This window comes from Anthonomus grandis, chromosome 14 (genome assembly GCF_022605725.1).
Source record: "Anthonomus grandis grandis chromosome 14, icAntGran1.3, whole genome shotgun sequence".
NCBI lineage: Eukaryota > Metazoa > Arthropoda > Insecta > Coleoptera > Curculionidae > Anthonomus > Anthonomus grandis.
Genome location: NC_065559.1, coordinates 5,581,437 through 5,608,988, shown reverse-complemented (window position 1 = coordinate 5,608,988; position 27,552 = coordinate 5,581,437). Strand labels below are relative to the sequence as shown.

Here is a 27,552-nt window from a genome sequence, read left to right as displayed (position 1 = left end):
CATATTTAAGGGACTAGATCTAAACATAAACCGTGCGAACTAGACGCAAAAGACAAGTTCTGGAATAGTCACAAAGGTTCTCCGTTTCCCAACGTGGCGGAAGCGATTCAAGAGGAGCTGGAACATTATCGATCTTCCGAAGAAGAAGTTAAAAAACTGAAATCCTCTATGGGTATCGATAATGAAAGTGAAGTGGCTGTTACAATGGTTACGGATAATACGGCTAAAATTACTTCTGCTGTACAGTCCCTGCCGCAATTGTTAGAAAAAAAGAGGTTGATAGATATGCATACGTCTATTGCAACCGGTAAGTTCAATTTCGAATAATAAATAAAAATCACTTTAAACTCTTACATGCAAAATTAGCGAATATAACCTACTGATAAAAATCTAAATTTAAGTGTAATTTATAGATTGACTTTATTTGAAATCCTTGTGTCATTACTAAGCCTAAATTTGCATGTAACAGTCCGTTCGAAAATAGATAATCCATATATTATTTTAACAAACAATAGTTATAGGGCTACAAATTTTTGTTATTATTATTTCAGCAATATTAAACAGCATAAAATCGAGAAAATTGGACACATTCTTCGAGTTAGAAGAAAAAATAATGAGCAAAGCACAGCAATTGGAAAAGCCGCTATTGGACTTGATATCGGATTCAGAAGCCGGTATGCCCGAAGACAAACTAAGACTGTTTATAATTTATTACATTTGTGCCCAATACTTGTCCGAATCGGATTTGAAAAAATATGAAAGTGCTTTGGTGGAAGCTGGTTGTGATTTGAGTCCGTTGGTATATATTAAGCGGTGGAAGTAAGTAATTTTTTTTAAGAGGCAGTAGGAAGTATTACACGATATGTTTAATGAACGTTTTACCAATTTAGCAGTTAATATTATAATGACATAAGAATTTTTTTGGATTTGTGTATCAATGCAATCAATTAATGGCTTAATGGCATACATAATTTTAGTTTTATATCAATAAATAAGTAAAATCTTTATTGTTACCTATTTTGTTGGGTAATACGTGACTATTTCAGTAAGCATCAATTTAGAAAATACTTTCTCATTCGCTCGATTATTGAAAAGAAGAAAATAGACGTATTTATAACAAATATCTATTACGTACATATACGTATATGTATTATGTACGTAGTTATAAAAGTTAAATCTTTAACGATACCTTTCGTTATATTTAATTTAACCAAGTCTAATAGTCCTTTAATAAAATAATTTACTATAATAGATTTTCTATATACCCAAGAGCTGGTTTATCTATTGACCTCTGAGCTTGTTTCTTCTTTTCAACATCCTACCCAACTTTATTTTTTATTGAAATTGAAGAACGAAAAACCTTCTTCTTCTTCTTCCTCGGCTACAATGGACTCGCGTCTTTTGACGGCCGCTCAATGCCCGTGCCTCAATGAAAGGTGTGCCTGGACACGTCTGGATTGGCATCCATGCCTTTGATGGTGACTTTATAGGTTTACTTGGTTTAACTAGTTTGGACAAATTAGGAAAACATATAGACACTCTTCTCGCTCTGTGGCTATCAGAGCATTACACAAGATAGCCGGATAAAAGGATTAAATAGCTAGGGTGATAAGCGTGGTAGTAAGCGTATAAGCAAGAACACTCTTTATCTATATACATGCATGTTTACTGATTGATGTTGGTTAGGTTTTTCTATAATAAATTGAGTGGCTTTAGATTTTGGGTTTGCACATTAACTGGTCCCATTTGTTCTTTCAAAGCCGATTGGTATCTTCTTTGGCAGTTCATTTCGTCCATTACACAGTCGAACAGGATTTGGTTTAGTGTTCCTGGCTGTCCACATACACAGTTTCGGTTTTCGTTAATTCCTATTTTGTGTAGATGCATTGGTGTTAAACAGTGACTAGATCTCATTCTATTAAGGAGTGTAATTGATTTTCTTTTAATGTAAGGAATATCAGAGAACCAGGGTTTTTTTAGTGGTTTTGGTTCCATTTTTGCATACTCTGCTCCTTTTCCCATTGGCCAGTTGGTGTACCGGCTTTCCCACTTCTTCCATCTTGCTGTTTTGCCATCATTAATAAAACGTTTTGCGTTGATAAGATTTGGTTGGGTTACTTACTCGTTCCAGTTGTCTTCCTGCTTGGGCGAGTTCATCAGCCCTGTCATTGCCCCTTATACCTGTATGACTTGGTATCCACATTAATTTTATGTTATTATCTCCCAGTGGCGAAGCGTACGAGTAGACAAGGTAGACACTGTCTACCCAAAATTGTCCAGTTATTTGTCATTAATTTATCACGTAATTATTTCATGTAATTGTTGAATTAAAATTTTAAAAAATAACACAGAACGTAGTCGCTATCCTTACTATTATGTATAGTATCTAAACATGATTAATCCGAAGGCGCGCCCCGCCTGCCGCATCGATTAAGATAGAAATACAGGGCTGACACCCAATTAATGTAAAGGAGCACCAGGAAGACACATTGATATTTGTCTTCCGAAATTTGGAGCATATCGAACCAAATACGCATCAAGCAGGCTACAGAGGTCCGGCCGCATTCAGCCTATTACGTATGCAAAATTAACTCGCGGGGAAGACATTCGAGCTTTTGTCTATCGAAGTCGACCAGCTATTTTATTATGCTGTTGAGGGTTATGGTCTATGGACACGCTTGATCTGGTCGGCCGCAATACATCTTCAGTTTTGTCTGCATTTGGTGGGGGCGCGTGCTATAGTAATTTAATAATTAGTATTTTTATTTTTGGGTGTATAGAAAAGGTTTTTTTAGTGGTTATTTATGAACGACTGTTCGATATTGGCAATTGTATTTTAGTTGTGTTTTTTTGTAAGTAGTGTTTATTTTTATCTATCTATCTTTTTATGCTAGTAGTAATTATTTATTTCTTTTTTATATCACTGCATAATTTTTCTCTTTGAGTTAATATTTCATGCGCTTTCATTCTGTATTTCATTAAAGTGAATAATATTGAATACACATTTTTTTCTAATTAACGATTTATTGTTTGTCTACCCGAAAAAAAAGTTCACGCTTCGCCACTGTTATCTCCTCTATTAATTATTTCTTGTCTTGTTGTTAGAGTTATATAGTCCCTTTCCTTGTTAATTCCAGGTTTGGCAATTGCTTGCAGTCCACTGAGTGAATCCGAGCAAATAAGTAGTTTTTTGTTTGTTCCAGCCAGGCATTTAACAGCGTTTCTGCTGTAGAGATTGGTGTATAGTCGTTTAACCTCCTATAGATTTCTATGTGTGGATTTTCTGGAAAAAATTCCTATCCCACATGTTTTGGTACTAGGTTCTACTGATGCATCTGTGAAGACTGGGGTATACTCTGGGAAACTTGCTACAATATCTAAGAATTTTTTGTTGTTTGATCCTTTTTTACCTAATTCTGACTTTATTAGCTGAACTGAACTCATTTGATGTTGATATGCGTAGGTATAGCATGGTAGTAGTTTGGATTTGTGGATGTTTTCAATGTCATGCAGCATAAAGTCCAAGGCTTCAATTAGGGCTGAAGTTTGGTGTTTACACCAATATTGGGAATCCATGTTAACACTTGCATATACGTTAAGTAAGTTGTTAAAAATGGTGTCATCTAACATGTTTATGTGTTTGGCAATAAATTTTTAGGACAACCATGCTCTTCTTAGGTCCAAGGGCATTTCTCCTGTTTCCGATAGTAAAGTACACCAATAAGAGGTGTAGACTTTATAAAGCCTAAGGCTATTCTTATGCTGGTGTACTGAATCCTGTTTAGCTTATTCCAGTTGGCTTTGGTTGTTTTAAAGATGCATTGTGATCCATAGTCTAAGTATGTTCTCACTATACCTTTATATATCATTAGCAATGTTCTAGGGTCACTACTACCCCACCAGACTCGTGTTAAACTCTTCATAACGTTTGTTCCTTTTAGGGCTTTCGTGGTTTGATTTTCAATATGCCTACTCCATTTCAAGTGATTGTCAAAAATAACACCCAAGTATTTGTAATGTATTACCCACTCTATACTTGTATTATTAATTTTTAGATTTGCTGGTGTATTTTTTAGGTTTCCTTTTGAAAATGTCATAGCTTTGGTTTTTTGTTCTGAAATTTTTAAGCCATGATTTTGTAGCCATAAATTTACTCTATTTAAGTGATTCTGTAGTACTGTTATATTTCTATTTATATCCTTGCCTGGTATCAGAATAACCAAGTCGTCTGCAAATTCCAGCATTTGAACTTCCTCTGCATTTAAGTACTTTAATGGTGCGAGATACACATTGAAAAGTAATGAACTAGCTGGTGCACCTTACATTAATCCCCTACTTGTATATCTTGGTCCTATGAGTTTCCCTGATGATTAGTCTATTTAGTAGTAGTTTCTCTATGAATTGTATAATTTTTTTATTAATATGTTGTTGGTTCAGGTAGTTTAGTAGGATGGGTATATTCACATTATCATAAGCTGCTGATATATCTATGAACACTACAGTCACCTTTTCATTTTTATTGAATGCCTTATAGATTTTTGATGCAATTATCATTGACTCCCCTTCCCTTTCTTAATCCCTTCTGCAATTTGCCAAATATGTTTTTATTTTCCAATAGGTGGTCCAGTCTGGTCTGTATTATAATTTCCATGATTTTTCCAACAGATGAACTGAGGGTAAGTGGTCTATAACTGTTAGCCTCGCTAGGGTCTTTTCCTTCTTTTAGAAGTGGTGTTACAATTTGTCTTTTCCAGTCCTCTGGGATATCACCATCTAATATTTTATTGAATATGTTTAGTAGATACGTTAGTCCAATATCTGATAAATTTTTCAACATATTGTAATAAAACCTTTATATATACATATTGTAATAAAGAAAAACCTATTTATTAAATAACTTAACTTAAATTAGAAATTACACTAATTTTAATATATATCTTTATAGGAGTTATGCAAAAATGACGAGCAGCGGCGCCTTAAACCAGTACGAAGGAGCGGGCACAAAGACCGTCAGCATGTTTTCAAAATTAGTGTCGCAGGGTTCAAATTTTGTCATGGAAGGAGTGAAAAATTTGGTCGTTAAGAGGCATGTGAGTATTAAGAATTTTTAATTTTTAGAGCATTTCCCTGTAATCGAATGTCCCTGATTCATTTACAGAATTTGCCTGTTACTAAAATTGTGGACAATCTCATGGAGTTTAAAAATAGCCAAGAAATGGAAGATTACCATTACCTGGATCCCAAGCAACTGAAACTCACAGAAATCCCAAAGAATAGATCTCCATTCCACGACGCGGTAGTGTTTATTGTCGGAGGAGGAAACTATATTGAGTATCAAAATTTAGTTGATTATGCCAAGGTAATGGGGATTATTATTATCCTTTTATTATGTATATATAGTAGGATCGATTCTGGGACCTCTTCTATTCTTGTTATATACTTTAGATCTTCCTTTAGTTGTAAAGAGGTCTGAGTGTTAATTCTGATGATTTATTTCAATCCAGATGATATATAGAACAGGCTTCTCAAAGTATAAATAGAGACCTAAACTTAATCTTGCGCTACTCGAAAGAACGCAATATTAATCCCAATAAAACTAAGGTACCGTAACATGGGGATACTTTGATCAATTTTTTTCTACATTTGGGATTCTAGCTACTCTAATATGGTTTTACAGTAATTAAAAATAACCTTAGCAATCGGTTTTATTTGATAAACATCCTACAAATAAATAAACTTTGAAAAACTACATATTTTCGAGAAAAAAAATAAAAAATCATGTGATCAAAGATATACTTAAGTTGGGGATACTTTGATCATCAATTTATTTTGTATGGATTTGTAAAGTAACCCCTTTTAAAAAGTGCCTTGAATTAAAAAAATGTTTTTAAATTGTAGATTTAGGCTATACAAAAAACAAAAACTTAAAATAAGACCATTTTATTGATAAAAATAGTTTTCTGTTATTAAATAATAGAAATAAAAAACTCGCTTTACTTAGAAAAATATATTTAGCAGTTACATATTATTAAGCATAAACCGTGTCAGAAGTATTATCATTCATTCGAAAACATAAACAAAAGAAAATACCACATTGCAATTATATCCTCAGTTCTGATCACAGAAACATCATCGGGCACGAGTTTAAATTTGGTTTTGTTTGTACTAATAGCTTTAAGACCGGTAACTAAAATCTCGGGATCTATTTCAGTAATCTTACGTAGATATTTGTAAGTTTTTTTGCCTCTCTGCGATGAAAATTTTGTCGAAATGTATTGGCCAACTTCATATATATCAAGCTTTTCTGAACGTAAAGGCTGTTCTGAACTTTTATTGATTTCCTGTCGAAGCTCCAACAAGTTCATATAGTCTTCGCTGTCAGAAATATTATCCAAGACTGTTGTAGGAAAACTATATCCAGGTGTAATGTTATCTTCCTGAGCTTTTACTGATGCCGTAGATATACTACAACCAGGTGCAACAGCTAACCGTTTCTTCTTCCTTTTTGATTGATTCGGATCGCCAAATCGCTGCTCCTTTAACATTGTAGTAAGGGCGCTCTCTACGTCAGCAGTAGGATCTATGGCATCGGTATCCCGGGGTATTTTTTTAAAAACTTGTTCTCGGTCTAGAGGGTAAATACCAGAAGCACTAAATGAACTTTTTAAAATTACGTTTGATCGCTGATTTTATTAAAGTATCAGACTTCTGTCGTGGAAGTCTTGCATCCATGTAGTTCAATGTCTTATTTAGAAGTTTAGCAAATGCGTCCTTAGGAACCGTTGAGAGTCTTAAGTTTTGCAATTTCCATTCTGAAAGTATAGCTCTCCAGGATTCTTTTAATGGCCTGAAAAATCCGACGTCAAGTGGTTGACAAAGATGAGTCGAATTTGGAACCAAACAGATGAAATCAATTTCATTTTCTGCACACAACTTCGTAACTTCGGGATCCATATGGGAAGATAGGTTATCGCCAATTAAAGCCTTACGCCCATCTAAACGTTTTGCATGGGGAAGAAAACTGCTTAAAAACCAATCACGAAATGTTGCCCCATCTAACCATCCACTTGGTGTTCGGTTAAATCTAGTCCCTAGACTGCAACATGGCTTGTCACAACACGGGAGTCCTTTTGGGCCACCCTCTCTCTTTCCAGGAGTCATATAAATGTAGACTTTTAAAAATCACGTATGGAGGTAATAGAGTCCCATCAGCGGACCCACATATCATAACGGTAGTGCAACTTTTTGAGATAACCTTCTCAGGGTATTTTACGCCACGCCTATAACACCACGTTTTTTCCCTGGATCATCGGAAAGATTCGATTCGTCATAATTAAATATATTTGCACTGGGAAGATCTCTTATTACCACTTCTAGATTATCATAAATATTTAAAGTTTCTTTGGACACCGCAGCCCTCGCCCTTTTTATGTTAGTAGCTAATCTTTGCCCGTAAGAGTCTTTGTGCCTGTTTAGAAGACTATATGTCCAATCAACACCAGGAATATTGTTTTCAAATTGATTAACAACATCACCCTTTTGGTCTCAGTAATACTTGGCCAGCATCCTTATGTCCATGAGACTTAATGAAAATCCCCAGACTGAACATTGTGAAGCCGCCTTCAGTATTGCTATTTCCTCGTGTTTGGTAAAAATAGTGGGACGACCTGGTTTACTAATATGTTTTTCCTTGTACTTATTATAGAGAGTTCCAAAAGGAATATTAAATTGCTTTGAAGCTTCTCGTATTGAGCATATACCATCCACCACTACTTTCAATGCATGCTCCAGCTTTTCAGGGGTATAATTTATATAATGTCTGCTCCCCAGCACCCTTTTGTTAATGGGGCAACTTTGATCAAGCGATCAATGTTACCGCATAGCCCGATCAAAGTTACCCCGTGGAACAAACATGGTTCTATAAATAACCCTTAACTTAAATTTCACTAAAATCTTTTTGAAATCTACTAAGTAATACACATTAAAGAACATAATGGTAATACATGTACTTACCTTTATAGCCTTGAAGTTTGCTGACTTACAAAAACAGAGCAAACCACGTGTAGACTTTATGATAATATTTTTTAACATCGATGCACAATTACGGCGGTCTGCGACTCTCAACTAACTGGTTTTGATCAAAGTTTGACCCGTATTTAAAGTATCCCCATGTTACGGTATTAATGTTTGCCATTAAAAATCGTCGTGCTAATATTGAAAAAAAATATATATTTAATTTGATAATGACTCCCTGGCTTTTACTGAGAGCCTCAAGATTCTAGGTTTAACTACTGATTCTTACAAGAAGTGTTATTTGCGTATGCGTTTGCTCTATGCTAACAAACATATTTTGAATTTTGAGACAAGAAAAAAACTCTCACCATCATTAGTGTTATCCTTTTTAAATTACTGTTTTATCGTTCATTATCCTTGTCTAGATAAAATAAGCAAAGATTGCAACCTGTACAAAATACGTGTTGTCGATTTGTGTGTGATTTAATGAAATTTGATCTATCTATCGATTGCAGAGGCTAAAAATTTAATTTTTTTATTAAGTTTCATTTTCTATATAATCGAGTGTATAAAACCAAAGGCGAAAATATGTGTCAGAGAAATTAATTCTAAGTAATGGAATTTATGATAGAGATATACGACATAATAGACATTGCCACACCATAGCACAGATTTTCTCACGTAGTTATACTAACAATACCGTAATAATTTATAATCGACTTAGACCTAATTTTTGAATTTCAATGTCTCGCTTTAAAAATGATTATAAAACTTTGTCTTTGGATGAACAACCATTGCACAATTAGTTTTCTTTTTGCGGAATTTTTATTATACAACTTGTTTGACAAAACATAAGTAGCTTTAGCTAATCTTCACTTTTTTGGGCAAATATAGTGTAATTGATACCAAATAAAGATATATTTATTTATTTATTTATATATGGTGTTTTCAGGCCAAAACGACAGCAGGCAACGCAAAAAGGATAAGCTATGGTGCCTCAACGTTAAATAATGCCAAGCAATTTTTACATCAATTATCGTTACTCGGACAGGAACTACAGTGACAATTTTTATAGCCACTAGAGATAATGAAATTTTATTTATATTTAAAGAATATTTTTATCTATAAGTATTAAAGAGGTAATTTTTTATTGTGGTCATCAATGAATTGTATAATTTTAATAATAATTCATAGGTGTTACTATTGCATTTTTATTCTTCATGAAATATGTGCATACTTTTTAATTTTAATTATCTAATTTCCAAGCAGCTTTTGGTTCATTTTAAGCAGCCTGTGTGTCCTGGATATTAATAATAATAATAATAAATAAGAGATATGTAGGTATTCAAAAGTGAACACTACATAATTTCCGCTTCTCGATTTTTTACTTTTTTGAGTGTTTGAAGTCGAAATAATTATAGGGAACCTGATGCTGGAAAGTTTAGTATCTTTAGAGTTATCCTGCATACAAGTAATAATTTGTCTCTACTGTTAGCTTGACCAGAATCTAATGGGAAAAGGAAATGTAACAAAGGAGAAAATCTGTACACTACTTCAAGATACCAGTCGGGACGTTCAGAATATTAAGAAAGAATTATTATAATAATAAATAACACACACATATATAAAAATGAAATTAAATAGTCACACAAGATTTACAGTCCGAAAATATGAAACTTAGAGGATTGTAGCCTAAGAAAAGCAACTTACAGAGCAAATAATTTAGGAGATTCCCTCAAAAAAATTAGGTTAAATAAAATTGTCTTAGTCCGAAAGTCAGAGACAACCAAGAGACAACGTGATAAAATTAATGTAATTTTTATCAATTTTGGCTACAAACCTAGCATTTATTCTTCGTTTTTAAACGAAATTTAGACAGTGATTTCTTTTTTATATGGCAAATAATTGTAATTTTTGTATTTACCTGTATAATTTTGTCTTATTGAAAAAAATTCTATTTGGCTGATATATACTGTATACAGCGTGTCCATTTAGTACTACCTTCCTCCATTGTTGCTGTATTTTTGAGGCGAAAAAATTCAATTTTTTTTTTGTAGACAGAAGGTGATAAAAGCTACATTTTAAAGTTTAAAAAATAGTTAAAGTTTGAAGTAGAAAATTGACTTTTTCCAACTTTAGGAGGCTATAGATCCATAACTAGTCGTTATAGGATAAAATAATTTTCACATTCCTATCTTAACTTTTTAAGGTCAATCTCATGATATACATTTTTAGCTACGTTAACAATCAAATTTTTTTGACATTTGAAGGAAAAACAAAGACAAGTGATAGTAGTTTTTTTTTTATACATCTTAAAAAGTTAAAAAAAAAACAAATTTCAACTGTCTCTAACTTAAAAACTACTTGATTAAAGTATGGCATGTATGATATCGAATTTCTTAGAATTTTACGAAGAATCTAAAAATCAAATACAGTAGAGCCTTGATAATCCGGACATGCGTTACTCCGGATGCTTCAGTAGTCCGAACACGAATTTTGCCGCTATTATGTACGTTATAGTCCGGATTCGCTTGTACGCGATAATCCATATATCATGAAATTTTAGCAGCCAAAGCAAAGCAAATCTACAACGATGTTTATGGAAATGAGAATTTTGCAGCCAGTCGAGGTTGGATCGCAAATTTCAAAAAAAGACATGGTTTGAGAGCTTTAAAAATTTGTGGTGAGAAATTATCCAATGACGAAACTGCTGTTGAGCCTTTTCAAAATATGTTGGCACAGAAAATGAAAGACCTGAATTTAATTCCTACGCAGGTTTACAATGCTGATGAATCAGCGTTGTACTGGAAAATGTTACCGGAAACAACAATTGTTCGTTCTCAAGAAAAGACAGCACCGGAAAAATAAGTAAGGAGTGGTTACTTTCCTGGCTTGTGTAAATGGAGATGGTTCTCACAAATTGAGAATTCTCGTCATTGGAAAATCAAAAAATCCCAGAGCATTTAAAAATGTACCCATACCCGTAGAGTACAAAAATTCCTGCAATGCTTGGATGACATCTGCAATATTTAAAGAGTGGTTTCATAATTCGTTTATTATAGGCAAGTAAAAGAGTACTTAAGAAGCCAAAATCTAACTGAATCTGCTCTTTTAATCATTGACAATGCCTCAAGCCATGGATCGCCAAAAGAACTGAGAAGTGAGGATGGCCATTTCCAAACAATCTTTCTTCCTCCAAATTGCACAGCATTGCTGTAACCCATGGATCAAAATGCCATAAGGTTGACTAAATTGTTTTACCGTAAGAGCCTTGGCGCACATTTTATCACAAAATGAAGAAAATGTTATCCAGGTATTAAAGACCTTAAATCTCAAAACTGCAACATACTTACTGAGCAATGCATAGTCAAAACTTACTGTAGAGGTTTTACAAAAATGTTGGGAAAAAGTAATTCCAAAAGGAACGGTTTTTGGTAATGATTTAAAATACGAAGCCGATGATCTGATTTCGCTAAAGCAATTACAGGAAAAGCTACAAGCTTTAACGGATGTTTCAACTATGCTCCAAACACTAAGTGAAAACGAGATAAATCCTAATGAATAACTGGATTGAAAATGGTGACAACTTGGTATTAGATGAGATAGAAAGCAACGAAATGCATTGTAGCAGCAGCGAAGAATATGAAGATGATGACGAAAATCAAGGGAGAGAGAAAGGAGTCAAAAATGATGAAGCAGTGAAGGGCTTCAATTTATGCTGAAAGTGGGCTGAAGAAAATCGAGTGCCATTACATTATATTCTTCAAAGACTTAAAGAAATGGCTTTTATGAAAACCAAGAAAAAGCAAAGCAAGCAAAAATTACAGACTTTTTTAATTAGCTTTATTATGTACCTACTACATAGCGAACATGTAATTTAGTTTATCCTTTTAATATGTATGTTTTTCTCGTTTATCACATATTTGTAGGCAATTTTTTAGTTATATACATATAATATTCCCTAATAAAAAACATATATGTATGTAAAAAGACATCATGTTTCAGTAATCCGAATTTTTCGTTAATCCGGATCACCGTCGTTTTTATTAGTCCGGACTATCGAGGCTTTACTGTAATATATAAGGTCCTCCATTTAAAAAACATAAATTGCCACTGCCACGCCTTTTGAGAACACCCCGTACGAGTCAAAACATTTTTAAAATATAGATGTTTTCACCCTCTGTACACGAAAAAAAAATTAAATATTTTTGCTTCAAAAATACAGCCACAATTGAGGAAGGGAGTACTAAGTGGACACGCTGTATATAACAGTTTGGGTTTCTGCCTAACTCAGATTCAAAAATTCGCTATGTTTAAAGTAGTCAGTCAAATTAAAGACTTCCTAGAAAAAGGTGGTAAATGCGTTGCGGTATTCTTGGACCTAGCCAAGGCGTTTGATACAGTGCCTCATCATATTTAAAGACTACTTCACAGAAAGAAAACGAATAAATAAGATGAACAACTTATTTAGTGACACACTTACTATGAAGTGGAACGAGCATAATTGTGCTTCATTTTCTCCTGATACTTTCTAGACGGACTATACTTACTGCATAGGGTTAATCTATGGATTACAAAAAGGTGACTTTTCTTTGTTTTTCGAATGATTTGAAGATTCATTGACCCAATTTTCAGTAATATGTGATCGACTTGCCTTCGCTGGGGACGTTAACATATATTTTTTAGATATAGAAAAAGCCCATTCTATAAATTTCTCACTTATTTAGATATTGTTATATGCCTGGATGTCATGATTAGGTTTTTGATATTCGACTTTTTTATAGGCCAAAAGAATCCCTTATTTATATATATCTTCATTTTCTTTTAGAAATATTTTAAATATTGTTAGTTACTTTAATTGTCGTGTGCTGAACTTATGGGTAAATAAAACGTGGTCTAGAACTTCAATGAATTGAATTTATTTACAATAGCGGGCAATAATACTAAAAAGGAACTAAATATTTAAAATAAAGAGCTTACTATTTGACCTATTATAAATCTACGTAAATTACTTTGTGCCGTTTTGCGTGAGATGTCAGATCTGACTTTTTGACAAACGTTTTTTCACAATGCTCGCATTTATATGGTCGCTCCCCACTATGAATCCTTAAGTGCACCTGCAAACCAATATTGTTTGTTATTAAATTAATGCTGAAAACAAAAAAATATTTGTTTTTTTCCTTCTTTTTACGTTAAAATAGTAAAGAACGGCAAATCGTTACAATTCACAAAGTGAAATAAGAGATACAATAATTGGAACACAATAATGTTGTGGAAAATAAAATTAGCGTTTGTTCTTATCCCAAATAGGACCACAAGTTGATATGTAATCTTAATAAATTGGAAGTTAGATAAGATACCACACAATAATACATACATATGTACATACTTATTATTATGTATAATGTTGATAATTAAATGCTATATTGAGTAATTTGATTAACAAAATGTTCTTCTCCGAATTACTTGTAGCAAACCCATAATAGGCGTAGCAACCATCAAGCGATATTGAGCAGCCACTACTGCTGTTCCTCGGTCTCGTTTTTAATTTGTTTAGTACTTTTAGTAGATCAACTCTGACATTTGCGAAGTGCGTATGGGACGTATGCAGGTTTTATTTTAACGATCGTAGAATCCTATGAGAAATATGATTTTATTCTATTTTTTGATATAAGGTATCTATGAGAGGGCGCTAGTTACACCATATTCACACGCTGTTTCATGCCGTAACTTTCTTACAAGGATCCTATTATAATTTTTTATTAAAGTAACTGATGAATGCCGATTTAAAAAAAAAAAAAGGTGTACTACGTTTATTTCGGTTAAACAAATCGTTTTTAAAATATTTGCATTTAAACATTCTGTCGTACAGTTAAAAAATAGTTAAACACTAAATTGAGGGAACATTAATGATGGATAAAATAATGGACAACATCACCTTAACAGATTCGCAAAATGTCCACCATTCACTTCCAGGCATTTTCTTGATCCTGATCACCAAATGGTGGGCAAAAGTTCTTCCCGATAACTTTGGTGAAATCATGGATTTTTTGCAATAGCTGCTCTACTGCACACGAGAGCAGCTATAGCTATAGGATTTCTTCTATATGAACTAATGACTTAATATTACCCCAAAAGAAAAAAATCTAAAGGATTAAGATCTGGGATACGCGGAGGCCATGAAAATTCACTGCCAGGACCAAATCATCTGCAAGGCAACCATTCGTTTGAAAAATTGCGAATTGCAACTGAATAATGCGTAGGAACTGTTAAAATTTACTTAAACATAGACACAAATCATATATAGCCATTATTAGGCATTATTAATTACCTAAAGCAACTGCGTTTTTAATTAACGTTATAGAACCTATTTTTAAAACTAATAAGTGTCAAAACTAATGTCAATTATGCTTGACATTAGTTTAACGAATGTTAAGAATCCATGATTTCGTTAATTTGTTATCCGTAGAATCCGTGTTTAGTGTTTTTGACTGACAGAACAACAACAAGTACAACAGAACGTTTAAATGTAAATATTTCGAAAACAGGTTGGTATCAGTAACTTCAATAAAAAATAATAAATCTGTACTAGTAAGGAGGTTATGGCATGAAACAGCATGTGAATATGACATATCGGATGAAAATGGAATAAAATCATATTCCTCAGCTCCAAAAATCCCCGATTACCCATTTTTATGTCGATATCTCAAAACTTAAGAAAAAACAGATTCGAAAATTAAATTTTAGCACCCTGTATTTTATTTATTGGGGCATTTTACTAAGGCATACTTGGCGTAACATCGATATTTTCACGTGCTTAATCTAGAATTGCTTTTTGGCTTATTCATTACCGACCACCCTTTAACAATTTTTTAAATATTCAACTGTAAGACTTATCTTTCATTTTATCTACTTTTTTTTCTATTTTTTCTTATTTGACGTTATGTAAGTGCTCTTGTAATTAACATTAAAAAAAAGTATGGAATACAGATACTCTTACTAGTACGTCAGTATTTTATGAGGGTGTCAAAACATTTAACCATCTTCCGAGCAATATTATTAGAGAGGCAACACCTCTTAAATATTGTAGACTTCTATTAGGGCAGTTTTTGATATCACGAGTTTTTTATACTATTGCTAAATTTGATTAATCGTGAGCTCTTTTCTTCCCTTTCTGTTTTATAGCGAAATTTTTAAACTTATACTCTTTCCCAATGTTTCCCAAATTTTATTTTTAGTTTTTCTGCTGTTAATATACAAAATTATGAAAATGTTCACCAACCTATTGACTAAAAATAAATGTTTAAACACGTATCTTATGCTAACTTATTTTTGTATTTCTAGTTTTTATTTAGTAGGGCGGGGCTAGTTGAGCCACGCACCATATGACAAAAACCTAACACCTTTTAACGAATCCGAGTGAACACGAAGCTACGTAGACCGGCCGTATTTGTTTATCTCATGAATTTAGTTGATCGCCAGCAGTTAAAGCGGATATCGTCAATTTTCTATTTTTGCACGCGAAAGTAAAAAATCGATGTTGAATGTGTTTTTGGTCCTACTTCGTTATTTTAAAGTTGTGGACTTCAAAGTAAGTACAATATTTGTTCATAACCGTGTTATTTTAATAATATTTAGTTAAAAAATAACAGTTCTAAATACATTTTTTATTATGTGTTGAATTGTTCCAAAAACGTGTGTGGGGTTAGTTGAGCCAAAATTAACGGGGCAAGTTGAGACATGGCTCAACTAACCCCCTTTCATGTATTTGTTTTATTTTATGCATAAAATAATATTTTTGCTATATTCCTGTTTTATTTTCAGATGCGTACTTACAAGAGGACGACCGCACGTGCAGAGGCGACAAAAGAGCAGCTATTTAATGCAGCAAAAGCAGTTGAAAATGAGGGAAAAAGTATTAGAACTGCAGCAACTGAATTTGGAATTGATCGAACGACACTGGGCCGATATATAAAAAAATTACGAGTGGAGATGGACCAGACGAAGTAACAATGGGATACGTTGCATCTCGTCAAGTTTTTTCTTTAGAGCAAGAAGAAATTCTTAAAGATTACTTGCTCAAATTGGCATCAATTTTTTATGGTCTATCGCCAATTGATGTTAGACGCCTAGCCTTCGAATGTGCAACAAAATATAACTTAAACGTTCCTGAACTTTGGAAGATAAATAAAATGGCAGGAAAGGACTGGTTGACGGCTTATTTAAAGAGAAACCCTCAGCTCTCAATAAGAAAACCAGAACCGACAACCTTAGGTAGAGCAACCTCGTTGAATAAACATAATGTTAATATGTTTTTCGAAAAACTTGCCAACGTTATGGACAAATATAAATTTTCGCCATCAAGAATTTGGAACACAGACGAAACGGGCGTGTCTACAGTAACAAAACCTTCAAAAATAGTAGCAGCGAAGGGAAAAAGAAACATAGGTGCTGTTACTTCAGGAGAGCGTGGAACTAATGTAACCCTAATTACCGCCGTATCAGCAATAGGGAATACAATACCACCCATGTTTGTCTTTCCCAGAAAAAAATTTAAACCCCATTATATTTCAAACGGTCCTCCAGAATGCATGGGTGCAGGGAATGCAAGTGGTTGGGTGACTGATTTAGAATTTTATGAAGCATTTCGTTAAACATACAAGCCCTACTAAACAGACTCCTGTTTTACTTTTACTGGACAATCATTCATCATATTTATCAATTGAGACCGTAGAATATGCAAAGAACAACGAAGTGGTAATGCCTTCATTCCCACTACACTGCACCCACAAACTTCAGCCACTGGACAGTGAGCCACGGTGTCAGTCTTCGGGCCTTTCAAGAAGTATTTGGCTTCTGCCCAGGATGCATGGCTTCGTAACAACCCGGGACAGACAATTAGCATATACGAAATACCAGAAATTGTTGCCACAGCTTTGCCATTAGAAGCTACAAGTTCCAATATAATAAATGGATTTTTAAAAACGGGTATATATCCTTATAATCGTGATATATTTTCTGATACAGATTTCGCGCCATCATATGTGACTGATCTATATCTCAGCCGCCGTCGACAGAAAATAACAGCATTTCTGCCAGCACTTCCCAAACCATAGCTCCAGAAACACCTGATGACAACGCCATATCATGTACATCTACTGGAGTTTTTTCACCTGAAAGTTTGCGGCCTTTGCCTAAGGCAGGATCAAGAAAAATACAAAACCAGAGAAAGAAGAGAGCTTGCGCGATTTTGACAGACACGCCAGAAAAAGAAGCACTTGCTGAAGAACAAAGCAAAAGGAAAATGAAAAGTTCTGGTAAAGTAGACAAAAAGAAGAAAGAAACTGCTAAAAAAGCTATTTTAACAGATGTGTCCTACTTAGGTAATACACTATTGAAAACTAAAGAACGACGGTCCAATATTACTTCTTCACATTCAGACGATGGAAAGACTCTAGGAGCCGTTGCTCGAGAAAAATAAAACAAATTTTCCAAGAACATAAAACAGCATAAAATAAATAAGAAATCTTTTTCCCCATTGCCATCATCTGAGTCTGAAGATGATGAATGTTTATGTCTGATATGCCCTAGCAGCATTTACAGATAGTGTTCCGGGTGAAGAATGGATACAGTGTTCCAATTGCAAAAAATTGGCTTATTTAAGGTGCACTCCGGGTACTAGTATATATTATATGCGTATAAACTGCGACAGCGATTAGTTTTTAATTTCCAAAATGTTTAGAAAATTTTTCAAAATTTTTCAAAATTAGATTTTTATTTTTCATCAGAAAATTGACTTAACCAGCCATTATGCTAGTTTAGTTTGTGTGGTTCAACTGGCCCCATGTGTCGGTTCAAGTTGCCCCATATGTGGGGTAAGTTGAGTCAACTGTACCCAGCCATATTGCATATGTCATTTTTACTTAAATAAAACAATATTTCGTCAAACTTATTAATTGCTTTTTAAAAACAAATATATACATCAATAATCCCTAGAATGTTTAATTATTTATATTAAATAATAACAACATGACCCTTCATTTTTCCAAATCCGGCTCAACTAGCCCCACCCTACCCTAATTATAATCTTGCTTTGTGAACAAAAGTTTATGTTGCCCAATAAAGGTCGGGGCACACATATCCGTACCGAGGACGCACCGTGCCCGCAGCGCAGCTCGGTCGTGTCTCGGTTGTCAACAACACTATAGTAATCATATGGCCAAGTCTTAACATCAGCGCACCGTGCCCGAGCATGTAGCACGCACCGCATCCGTGACGAGTGGGAATAGTTTTTAATTTCAACGGTGACGGTGCGTTGTACGGTCTCGAACGAGCAATAAAATTTAGCTATTCAAAGTGGAAATTGAAAGGTTAATAGAGGAAGTAAGGAAGTATCCATCAGTGTATGATCAAAAAAATGAAAAATATAGAAATACAGATTATAAGGACAGAGTGTGGAAGAAAATTTCTATTTTTATCCACTTTTACTAAATTTTCTTTCGTCTAAATTTAAAAAACATATTTTTAATAAATTTAATTCGAAAAATTGTTAAATAATTTGTAGTATATTAAGTAGATTTTGGCAACATCCGGTTGTCTAGATGAGCGAATTTGTTTTAGTAAGCGGCTATTATAATTTGTTCCAGTTGTAATTATTTTATACACCGTGAAATTGATTCTTTTTTCTAAAATGCATTACAGCCCATTTTACAAAAATCAAGCGAAGATTGAGGTTGATATTTGAAGTGGTGTGTAAGATCAGGTGTAAAAAAATGATCTAGAAAATGTTCTAATTCATATTTTAGGATAGGAAACATGCAGTTTTTTGAAAAGCTTTTATTTAACTTGCAATGTATGTGTATGTATGTATGTACATATGTAACTAACTATGTATGTTCGGTGCAAATCTTGAAACTCAAATTTGACCAACTTCTAGTTGTCCGATCTTGGTGAAATTTGGAGCATATACGTAATTCCGGAGACAATGAAATTTAGTACTATTTAGTACTAAAATTAACTAAGGTTGGTACTTCTATATGCATAAAAAAATATTAATTAATTTTTCGAAATAAAACTTCTTCAAGTTAAAGTTTTTACTCAAAAATTTTAATTTGATTTTAACTTAATTAACTCGTAACGATAGTTGATACGCAAATTCCAATTACTCAATATACTAGGTTTTTATTTAGTTTTTAAATTTACAGAAAAAAGGGTTATAAAGTTTAATTACCAATATTTTTACCACTAGATTATACATTAGTTGTTTGGGATTTTCGTCTTAGAAAATATTTTTTTACGGCGAAGAAACCAAATAACTAGTAAAAAACATGAATTTGACACGATCTAGATTTTATTTACTACATTTTAGCGAAAAAGATGCAACATCTAAAAAAACTGGCAAATATGATCCATTAATTAAATTATTTAAATAGCCAGGGCTGTTTTCCTGCCAATCTACGCTGCCCTCTACAGAACTAAAGAAATCATTTAGTTGTTCTCGTATTGCGAATGCTGCATTTGTTGATCATTACCAAATTTCGAAAACATTTTTCTTTGAAATAAATTTAATGTACCAACCCAATTAAGTTTCGATCCAAACTGAATACTTTAAAGTGCGTCATGACCGTCCAATGCGATGCGGGATGCGGCCGTGTGTCGGAGATGTATGTTTTGGGAGATAACGCACCCGACAGCCGAGCTACGCTGCGGGCACGGTGCGGTCTCGGTACGGATATGTGTGCCCCGACCTTTAAGCAATGGCAACGCGAGTATCAGACGCATTTACATACTAACGCTGCCCAACGCCATCTTTACAGATGAAAATATTCCTATAATTCATGAATTAGTTTTCTGATTTTAGCAATCACATATTGGATTGGCTTCCTGCAATTTAAAGTTTCATCAATGAGTGCTCCTAAGATTTTTTCTCAATTAAAGTATCACTCGCAGATGAATCGCTTCAAAGTATCGGCAAAACAGTATGTGTTATTAAACAAATGATTTTTTTTTAATGAAAAATTACGTATACCTTTAAGCTAGATGATTGAGTAAAAGACTTGTCGCAAATCTCACAGGAAAAAGGCTTCTCACCGGTATGCGTCCTCATATGCTTATTCAAGTAGTATTGCCTAGTGAAATTCCGATCACAAATGTTGCACGTAAAAAGTCCATCTCCTACACGACATTTTTATTAAAATATTTATTTGAATTAAACCATAAATACCTCACCTGTATGAACTCGTGTATGCTCTTGTAAATATGCACTAGTACTAAACTGTTTGTGACAAATGTCACACGAGAACTTCTGCCCTGAATGTCTTAACATGTGCGTGTCCAATTCTGACATGTAGTTACACGCCTTACCGCATATACCACATTGATAAGGTTGATGTCCTACAATACCAAACAAAAAAAAAACACTTTTGCGCTTTAAAATAAATTCAAATCAGTACCTGTGTGTTCTCTTTTATGCACAGTTAATTGTGAGGAATGTTTAAAGGTCGCTTGACATTCTTTGCAAGAAAAACGTTCACCTGTATGCTTCTTCATGTGGACATTGAGATGCGAAGACTGCGTGAACGTTTTACTACATAAGTTGCACGAGTATGGCCTTTCACCTATTTATTAATAAATAATTGTAATAGTTGATGGGATGTGATCAGACTGGATCATATTGTGGATGCTTTAGTCAAAAAATTAAGAACAAAAAGTTCATCTTTAAGTTGTTGGTATGCTTGATATATTCTTTTTTATTACCCGACTTATAGAGATTATTACTTTTTTACTGTTGCATTTTTAAATAGTGAAATTATACTTGAATCATAATATTGTAACTGTGAGGATGGATTATAATTCGAAACGTTTAAAAATAATTGTTCTTTCCTATTTTTTTCACCAAAACACTGTGATCTTTGTAATAACTTTTAATCTGTTTACATTTAACCTACCTGTATGTACCTTCATATGGCAACTCAAGATATATGCACTAGTAAATTTCTTATCACAGCGTTCGCAATTAAACGGCCTTTCTCCTGTGTGGGTCCTCATGTGAATCTTTAAATCTGATCCTGTTAAACATCTGAAATGATAATGACGTGAAGTCTTTTTTAGGATATTTTCTACTGAAACTCACTTTCTAGAGCACAATTTGCACGGATGCGGTTTTTCACCCGTGTGGGTCTTCATATGCATGGTGAGTTCCCCCTTTATAGTAAACCTTTTGCTACAAATTTGACATGGAAAGGGTTTTTCTCCTGTGTGCCTCCTAATGTGTTCTGTTAGATGAGAAGAATGGTGGAATCTATCAGAAAGTTATTATAGACATTATTTTGCTAGTTTATGAGGCAATGAAGGGATAGGATCACTCACTTTTTCTCACAGTACTTGCACTCAAAAGGTTTTTCTCCTGTGTGAGATCGCATATGAACTTTTAGATTTGACTTTTTCTTATAAGTGTTTCCACATACAGAGCACTGGTTTGGGTTGGGTGATTCAGTTTTGGCATCTATGTGAGGACTCACTTGAACAGCTGTTGATCTAGTTGCTTTCAGTGGTTTGTCTAAGACTTTTACAATGGGTATGCACTAAAAAAATTTGGTTCATCTTAAAATTAATAGGTTATATTCAATTTTTGCAAAATACATTATATATTATACATACTTTCCATAATACACTATCATAAAGGGCCATAAAAAAGTGTCATGGCTTTATAAAACATCACAAAAAAATATTTTTTTCAACTTTCAGATATTTTTTTGTAAAAAATTGATTAGGCACTATATATTCATAATGTATACAGAAAATATGGGACACCCTTTAAAATTAATGTTTAACATCAAATAAATTGCTTTTCAAATTAATATAATTTACTAAAACTTACTTGCTCAGATCCCAAAATCTGTTTCCCTTTAGAATCCTCAAATTGTGTATAAATCATTGCATCTCCAGCTTGTCCTGCTTCAGGATTATCAACATTTTCACTAATATCATCACTAGCATCCTGAGATTTCAAATTTGGCTCAGAGATGTATTTTTTCTGATGACCTCGAACAATATTTGAAGATTTACTGTTTTCTTCACTTATTTGCAGGGTGTATTCATTCCCATTAGTCAATATAACTTTAGCGTCTTGTTCTGAATTCTCGTCAGTTTGGTCTTGGATAATATCATCAATATCCTGCACTTCTATTTCAATAGCATGGCTCTGTTCATATGATGCAATAAAATTCTCTGCATTTGATTCAGGCGAGTTACTCCTTGATATCACACTATCGCATTTCAAAGATTCACTTTTGCCTATCTGAGCATCTGCCTCATCATCTAAAAAATGCTTGAGATGAATATATTCGGAGTTTTCCGCGTCCTCCACTGATAGTTCATTTAAACTTTCTGTCTTTTTATTATTTGTCCCAATATTTTCAAACAAGACATGCTTTCCTGCTCCTTGTTTCACGGTAGTACACCTTGACTCCTGGAGTAAATTCTGGAGGGTGGTGTTAGATTCAAGACATGTATTGCGAAAGCAATATGATACTTTGAGTTGCTCAACACATATATCACAAATAGTCTGTGGCAGTCCTTGTTCCAACCATGCCTAAAATTAAGTTGAATAATTATTGTGATGAAGATCTGGTTATTCTGCACTAAATTTGTGTACATGTTTGGTCAGGAAAGTAGGGTCAATGTGCCATTTCGTCGACCAGTGCTAGTTCGCGTCCACTTTTGGCTTTAATCTAAAATAAATAGTAAATAATTCACTATTTCTTATCCAAAACAGCAAAGTTGCTGCAAATAACCCTTTCGAGAACATAAACCGGAAAATTTTTGGTGGAGATGTAAACCGTCTAGCGTTTAAAAAACATTTAAACAGCCACTGTTGAGAGTTCATCGAGTTAAGTCACGTATATGTAAAATTTGCTAGTGTTGCAGACGCAGAAAATAGTAAGTAATTTCTTTTCTAATTGTGAAACTTGTTAGAAAATAATTGATTATTATAGTAGATTTATTTTGTCATGCAATTGTATCATAAAATAACGTTTAAAGTATGCTTTTATACAAAATTTTTGGTGGTCGCGAACTAAATTTTAGTTGCCTTTTTGCAGCTTAGATATTACATTTATAAAAGGTGGTAACGACTTTTTGTTTTCAGTTATTAGTAAAATATAAAATAATGTTCTTATTTTTTAGTTTGCGACCACCATTTTTCATTTAAATATTGTAAAAAAGTTAAATATATATTTGTTATATTTTGTGGTCGAAATTCTGCATTAAATAGATCTAATTCGCGACCACCATGTTTTTCTTATGGGAAATTTTGGTCGCGAATTCAGATAATTTTTTAAGTAAATAAGTTATGATGTTTATTTTTACGACCACAGAGATTTAGGTAACAACTTGACCTCACTAAAATTTAGGTTTTTTTTTTTCAGTGGGACCCAGAAAAGTCATAAAGCAATCAGTAGCAAAGGTTTCAAAAATGAAAAAAAAACTATAGCAGCGAAGATTTGCTAAAAGCACTTTCTGCTATAAGAAATAAAACGATGAAAATAAGGGAGGCCAGCCGATTTTATAAAGTTCCGAAAACTACACTTCTTGATAGACTTGCCGGAAGAAGGACCGAATCTCTTAAAAAACCTGGACCACATCCATTATTAACCGAAGAAGGAGAAAAAAAGATTAAGGACTGGGTGATTAACATTGCAAAATGTGGATTTCCAATCTCAAAACAATTATTGATGCATACTGTAGCGAGAATTGCAGCTGATTCAAACAAAGCAATATTTAATCAAAGCAAGTTGCCTGGAGAAACATGGTACAAAGGATTTTTAAGAAGAAATCCGGAGATATCACTTAGACAAGCTGAAAATATTACTAAAGCACGAGCTGTTGTAACCGAAGAGAGCATTCGAAAATGGTTCAGAGAATTACATAAATATCTTTCGGAAATGAATTACTTAGATATTCTTAAAGACTCAACCAGAATATTTAACGGAGACGAGTTCGGTTTTTCACTCTGCCCCAAGAGTGGAAAAATGTTAGTGCCAAAAGGATACAAAAATTTATATATCGTAAATAAAGGCAACGAAAAAGAAAATATTACTGTGCTGATAACATTTAATGCTTGTGGTAAAATTGCTCCTCCTGTAGTCTTATGTCCATATATACGACCGCCTAAAGCAGTGGTGGAAAGCATGCCCCCCAGGTTGGGTTTCGGGAAAAAGCGATAAAGGATGGATGACGTCCGATGTGTTCTTTAAATATATAGTAAATGATTACAATAAGTGGCTAATTGAAACCAATATTCAAAGACCCATCCTTTTTTTTGTGGATGGTCACCTATCGCATATGTCTTTACCATTGAGTGATTGGTGTGATGAGAATAAAATAATATTATATGCCCTTCCGCCCAATACGACCCATATTTTACAGCCATCAGCAGATGTCAGTTTATTTAAACCATTGAAAACTGACTGGAAAAAAACCGTTCAAGACTGGCGAAGTAGGCCCGAAAATATAAATTCCGTTATTATAAAAGCCAATTTTTGCAGTGTTTCTAATGAAGATTTCGGAAGTGTGGTCTTTTCCCCTTTGACCCCGATGCAGTAGACTACACAAAGTGCGTAAAAAATATTTTAGAAAATGTCACCAAAAAAACGGTAAACCGAAGGTCTTCTGACCACATTAACCAGCGAGATATAAGATCAACAAAAAAAGTATTGCAAAAAATAAGGCTGAAACTTGAATCATATGGAGTAAATATGGAAGTAATTTTAAATGAAGTAGCAGCGCTTGAAAATAATATCGTTTCACCAGAAAAACGGAAGAGACTAACTAATGAATATCAAGATAATGCTGAACCAACTAATTCAGCCATCACTTCTCATTGGCCAACAGAAGCTGACTTTTTGCCTGAAATCCTCGACAATAAAGAGCAAGAGCCCTCCAGATATACTCTTGACCCATTGGTTCCTTCAATTAATGATTTATCATCAAGGGATCTAGCTACTTTAGCTATCACTTGTAATAATAATTGGCCATTAGACTTTTTGCTGATTGAAATTCAAACCATTGATAATGAAAAAGCCAGAGAGAATTTTGAATCTTTGGATTCTTCAATAATTGATATATCATTGGTAGATAATTGGAAACCTGCTGACCAGCCATCAACGTCCAAACACCTTATAAATCCATCTGAACAAAACAGCACTCTAAATACGTCACTATTAAGTATTCCTGATGTAAGCCTTCCAAGTTGTTTTACCGATACATTCATTAATGAAATCCAAACCGATGCTGGCGAGTTACCCAGTACTGCAGAAGTGAAAACTAAATCCATTAAAGTTTCAATGCCACTGACTAGCGAGAGTACATCTAATCAAAAATGAACAAAAAGTACAATTTCTGATAATGTGGATTGTGTTTTTTATAAACATCTTAAATATCCAGAACCCATAAAAAGAAGCAAAAATACGAATAGAAATAAGGTTGAAACCCCTAGTGCCATATCTTCAAGTAAATGGAGAGAATATTATAAAAATAAAAATTGCAAAACTAATAAAAAACAACAGGAAGTAACCAGACGAAAAGAAAAAAACAAGAAAAACCAAAGAGAATATACCAGAACGCACTTCCAAAATTCCCTGTTCATTATGTGCAAATGAACTTAACAGTGATACGGAAGACGAAAATATGAAAAACATTGGCTCTGATGTTTGCGACAAATGGTACCATAAAAAATGCACTGAATTTTGTGATATCCCTTATGTAATAGCTGCGGCCAAAGATTATAAATGTGATCAGTGCTAAAGTGGTTTTGTTATGAACCTTAATATATATTTTTATTTTAAAATAAGCACCTATTATAGGTATAATGATTTTTGTTCCTTTTTGTTTTTAAATAAGAATTTTACATTTTGTTTCATTACTTACATAGGTATGGTACCAGTAGTTAGAGAGTTAATTTTATTTATTTTTATTGTTTGTTTTTTATTTTGTATTATTATAACTGTTAGTTGTCGGTAGATCTCATTTTTGTTAAAATATAGGTACCTTTTTTATTCAAAAATTAAATTTTATTTTGTCTTGAGTTTTTTTCCCTCTTTCCATGTAGGAATATTCACTATAAAAAGGTGGTCGCAAACTAACCTAAAAATGGTTGTGAATTGTGAGGGGTGGTTGCAAACTAGCGACTTTTTCTATATTTTTAGGAATATTTCATATCACATCAAAAACAGAAAATAAAATGGGTGATAATATCTATTCTCAAATTTTTAGGCTTTAAGAAAATATAAGTCTTATTAAAATATTCAAATTTGTTAAGTTTCTATAAGATTTTGAAATTGGAATTTCAGTTAAATGGTCGCGAACTAGCACATTGACCTTAGTTGAAATATCAAATGAATGATTTATGTAGGTAGGATAATGTGACTACTTCAATTATTAAAAAAGTTAAGAATCTACTTTCCAGCATATCTTAGCACCTAGATTCTTCAAAAATTTGACCACTGCTCTGGTAGGTACAAAAGAATCAAAAATATACCGAAAATTTATTTATTTACAAGTACAGTGCCCATTATAAAATTTCCTTGTATTGTAATTGCAGCAAAAAAGAAACTTAACATATAAACACATTTCATATCATCAAAGAAAAAACTAAAAAAAGAAGAAAAGAAAAGGCAAGAACTAACATAAAACAAGAATTAAAAAAATCTGATTAACAGATATAATTAATTTTAAATATTAAAATGAGTCATTAAAATACTCTTCAACACTGTAGTAAGCTTTTGGTAAGATTAATTTCTTTACTTCCCTCCTACACTTTCTATGATCTATAACAGTCTTAATTGAAAAAAGAAGATGGTTAAATATTTTACGACTAATAAATATAAGAGAGTTTCTAGTAATTGAGGAGTACTCTAGTATAGTCCAGTGCAACGATATATTATAATGGTCACCCGTCAAAACACCAGCATTTTACTTCTCAAACAATGTAAATAGAAGGTGGATGACATTGTTTGGCAGGTGGAATGCTGGTGTTTTGACGGGTGACCATTCTAATATATTGTTGCACTGGACTTTATTTCTTTTGACCTGCTAAATAATCAATGAAACAAAAAAAAGACTTATGACAATGGGCAGTCCTATGGAAAATAATAGTGACTTACCACTTCGGAAATACAAGAAACCAGCTTGTAGCTAAGCTTTATAGAATCTTCATCGTCAGTATCTAAGGAAGTCAATTCACTAGAAGCCCGTAAACACGTTCTGCAGCAAGCCATTTGGCTTAATTCTATTTCCATTTTAAAACAACAACAAATAATTTCCTAAAAGATAACCTAAAGACTCCATTCATGGGTCATAGGTTCACCAAAATATATAAAATGTAAAAAAGGATTATTGTTAAAAAACAATAGTAAAGGGTAATTTATCCATAGAATTTATATAGATAAATATTATGATTTTATCCTGAATTTATTTTTGTTTTGGGTGTTTTGGAAGTAAACGAAAATAGTAGAAATCAGAATATTTCGCCTTACATAG

General features: G+C 33.3%; 2 protein-coding genes across 2 annotated transcripts in view; one reads left to right on the top strand and one right to left on the bottom strand.

Annotated features, from left to right (window-relative positions):
• Nucleotides 1-9,213, top strand: part of LOC126744617 (protein sly1 homolog) — a 29,664-nt gene extending 20,451 nt beyond the window's left edge. Inside the window, exons 7-11 of the mRNA XM_050452112.1 lie at nt 11-307; nt 552-819; nt 4,946-5,090; nt 5,159-5,359; nt 8,966-9,213. Of these exons, the coding sequence (XP_050308069.1) occupies nt 11-307; nt 552-819; nt 4,946-5,090; nt 5,159-5,359; nt 8,966-9,076 (1,022 nt within the window). The 3' untranslated portion in view covers nt 9,077-9,213. The remainder of the gene's footprint in view (nt 1-10; nt 308-551; nt 820-4,945; nt 5,091-5,158; nt 5,360-8,965) is intronic.
• A 3,703-nt stretch (nt 9,214-12,916) lies between these two features.
• On the bottom strand, nt 12,917-27,544 carry LOC126744615 (zinc finger protein 883-like). Its single transcript, XM_050452110.1, has 9 exons — nt 27,177-27,544; nt 21,893-22,606; nt 21,382-21,596; nt 21,146-21,313; nt 20,961-21,091; nt 20,466-20,630; nt 20,242-20,406; nt 20,042-20,187; nt 12,917-13,130 (listed from the first exon to the last, which is right to left on the bottom strand). The coding sequence occupies exons 1-9, from the start codon at nt 27,309-27,311 to the stop codon at nt 13,005-13,007; spliced, it is 1,965 nt and encodes a 654-aa protein (XP_050308067.1). The 5' UTR covers nt 27,312-27,544; the 3' UTR covers nt 12,917-13,004.
• Nucleotides 27,545-27,552: the final 8 nt, after the last annotated feature.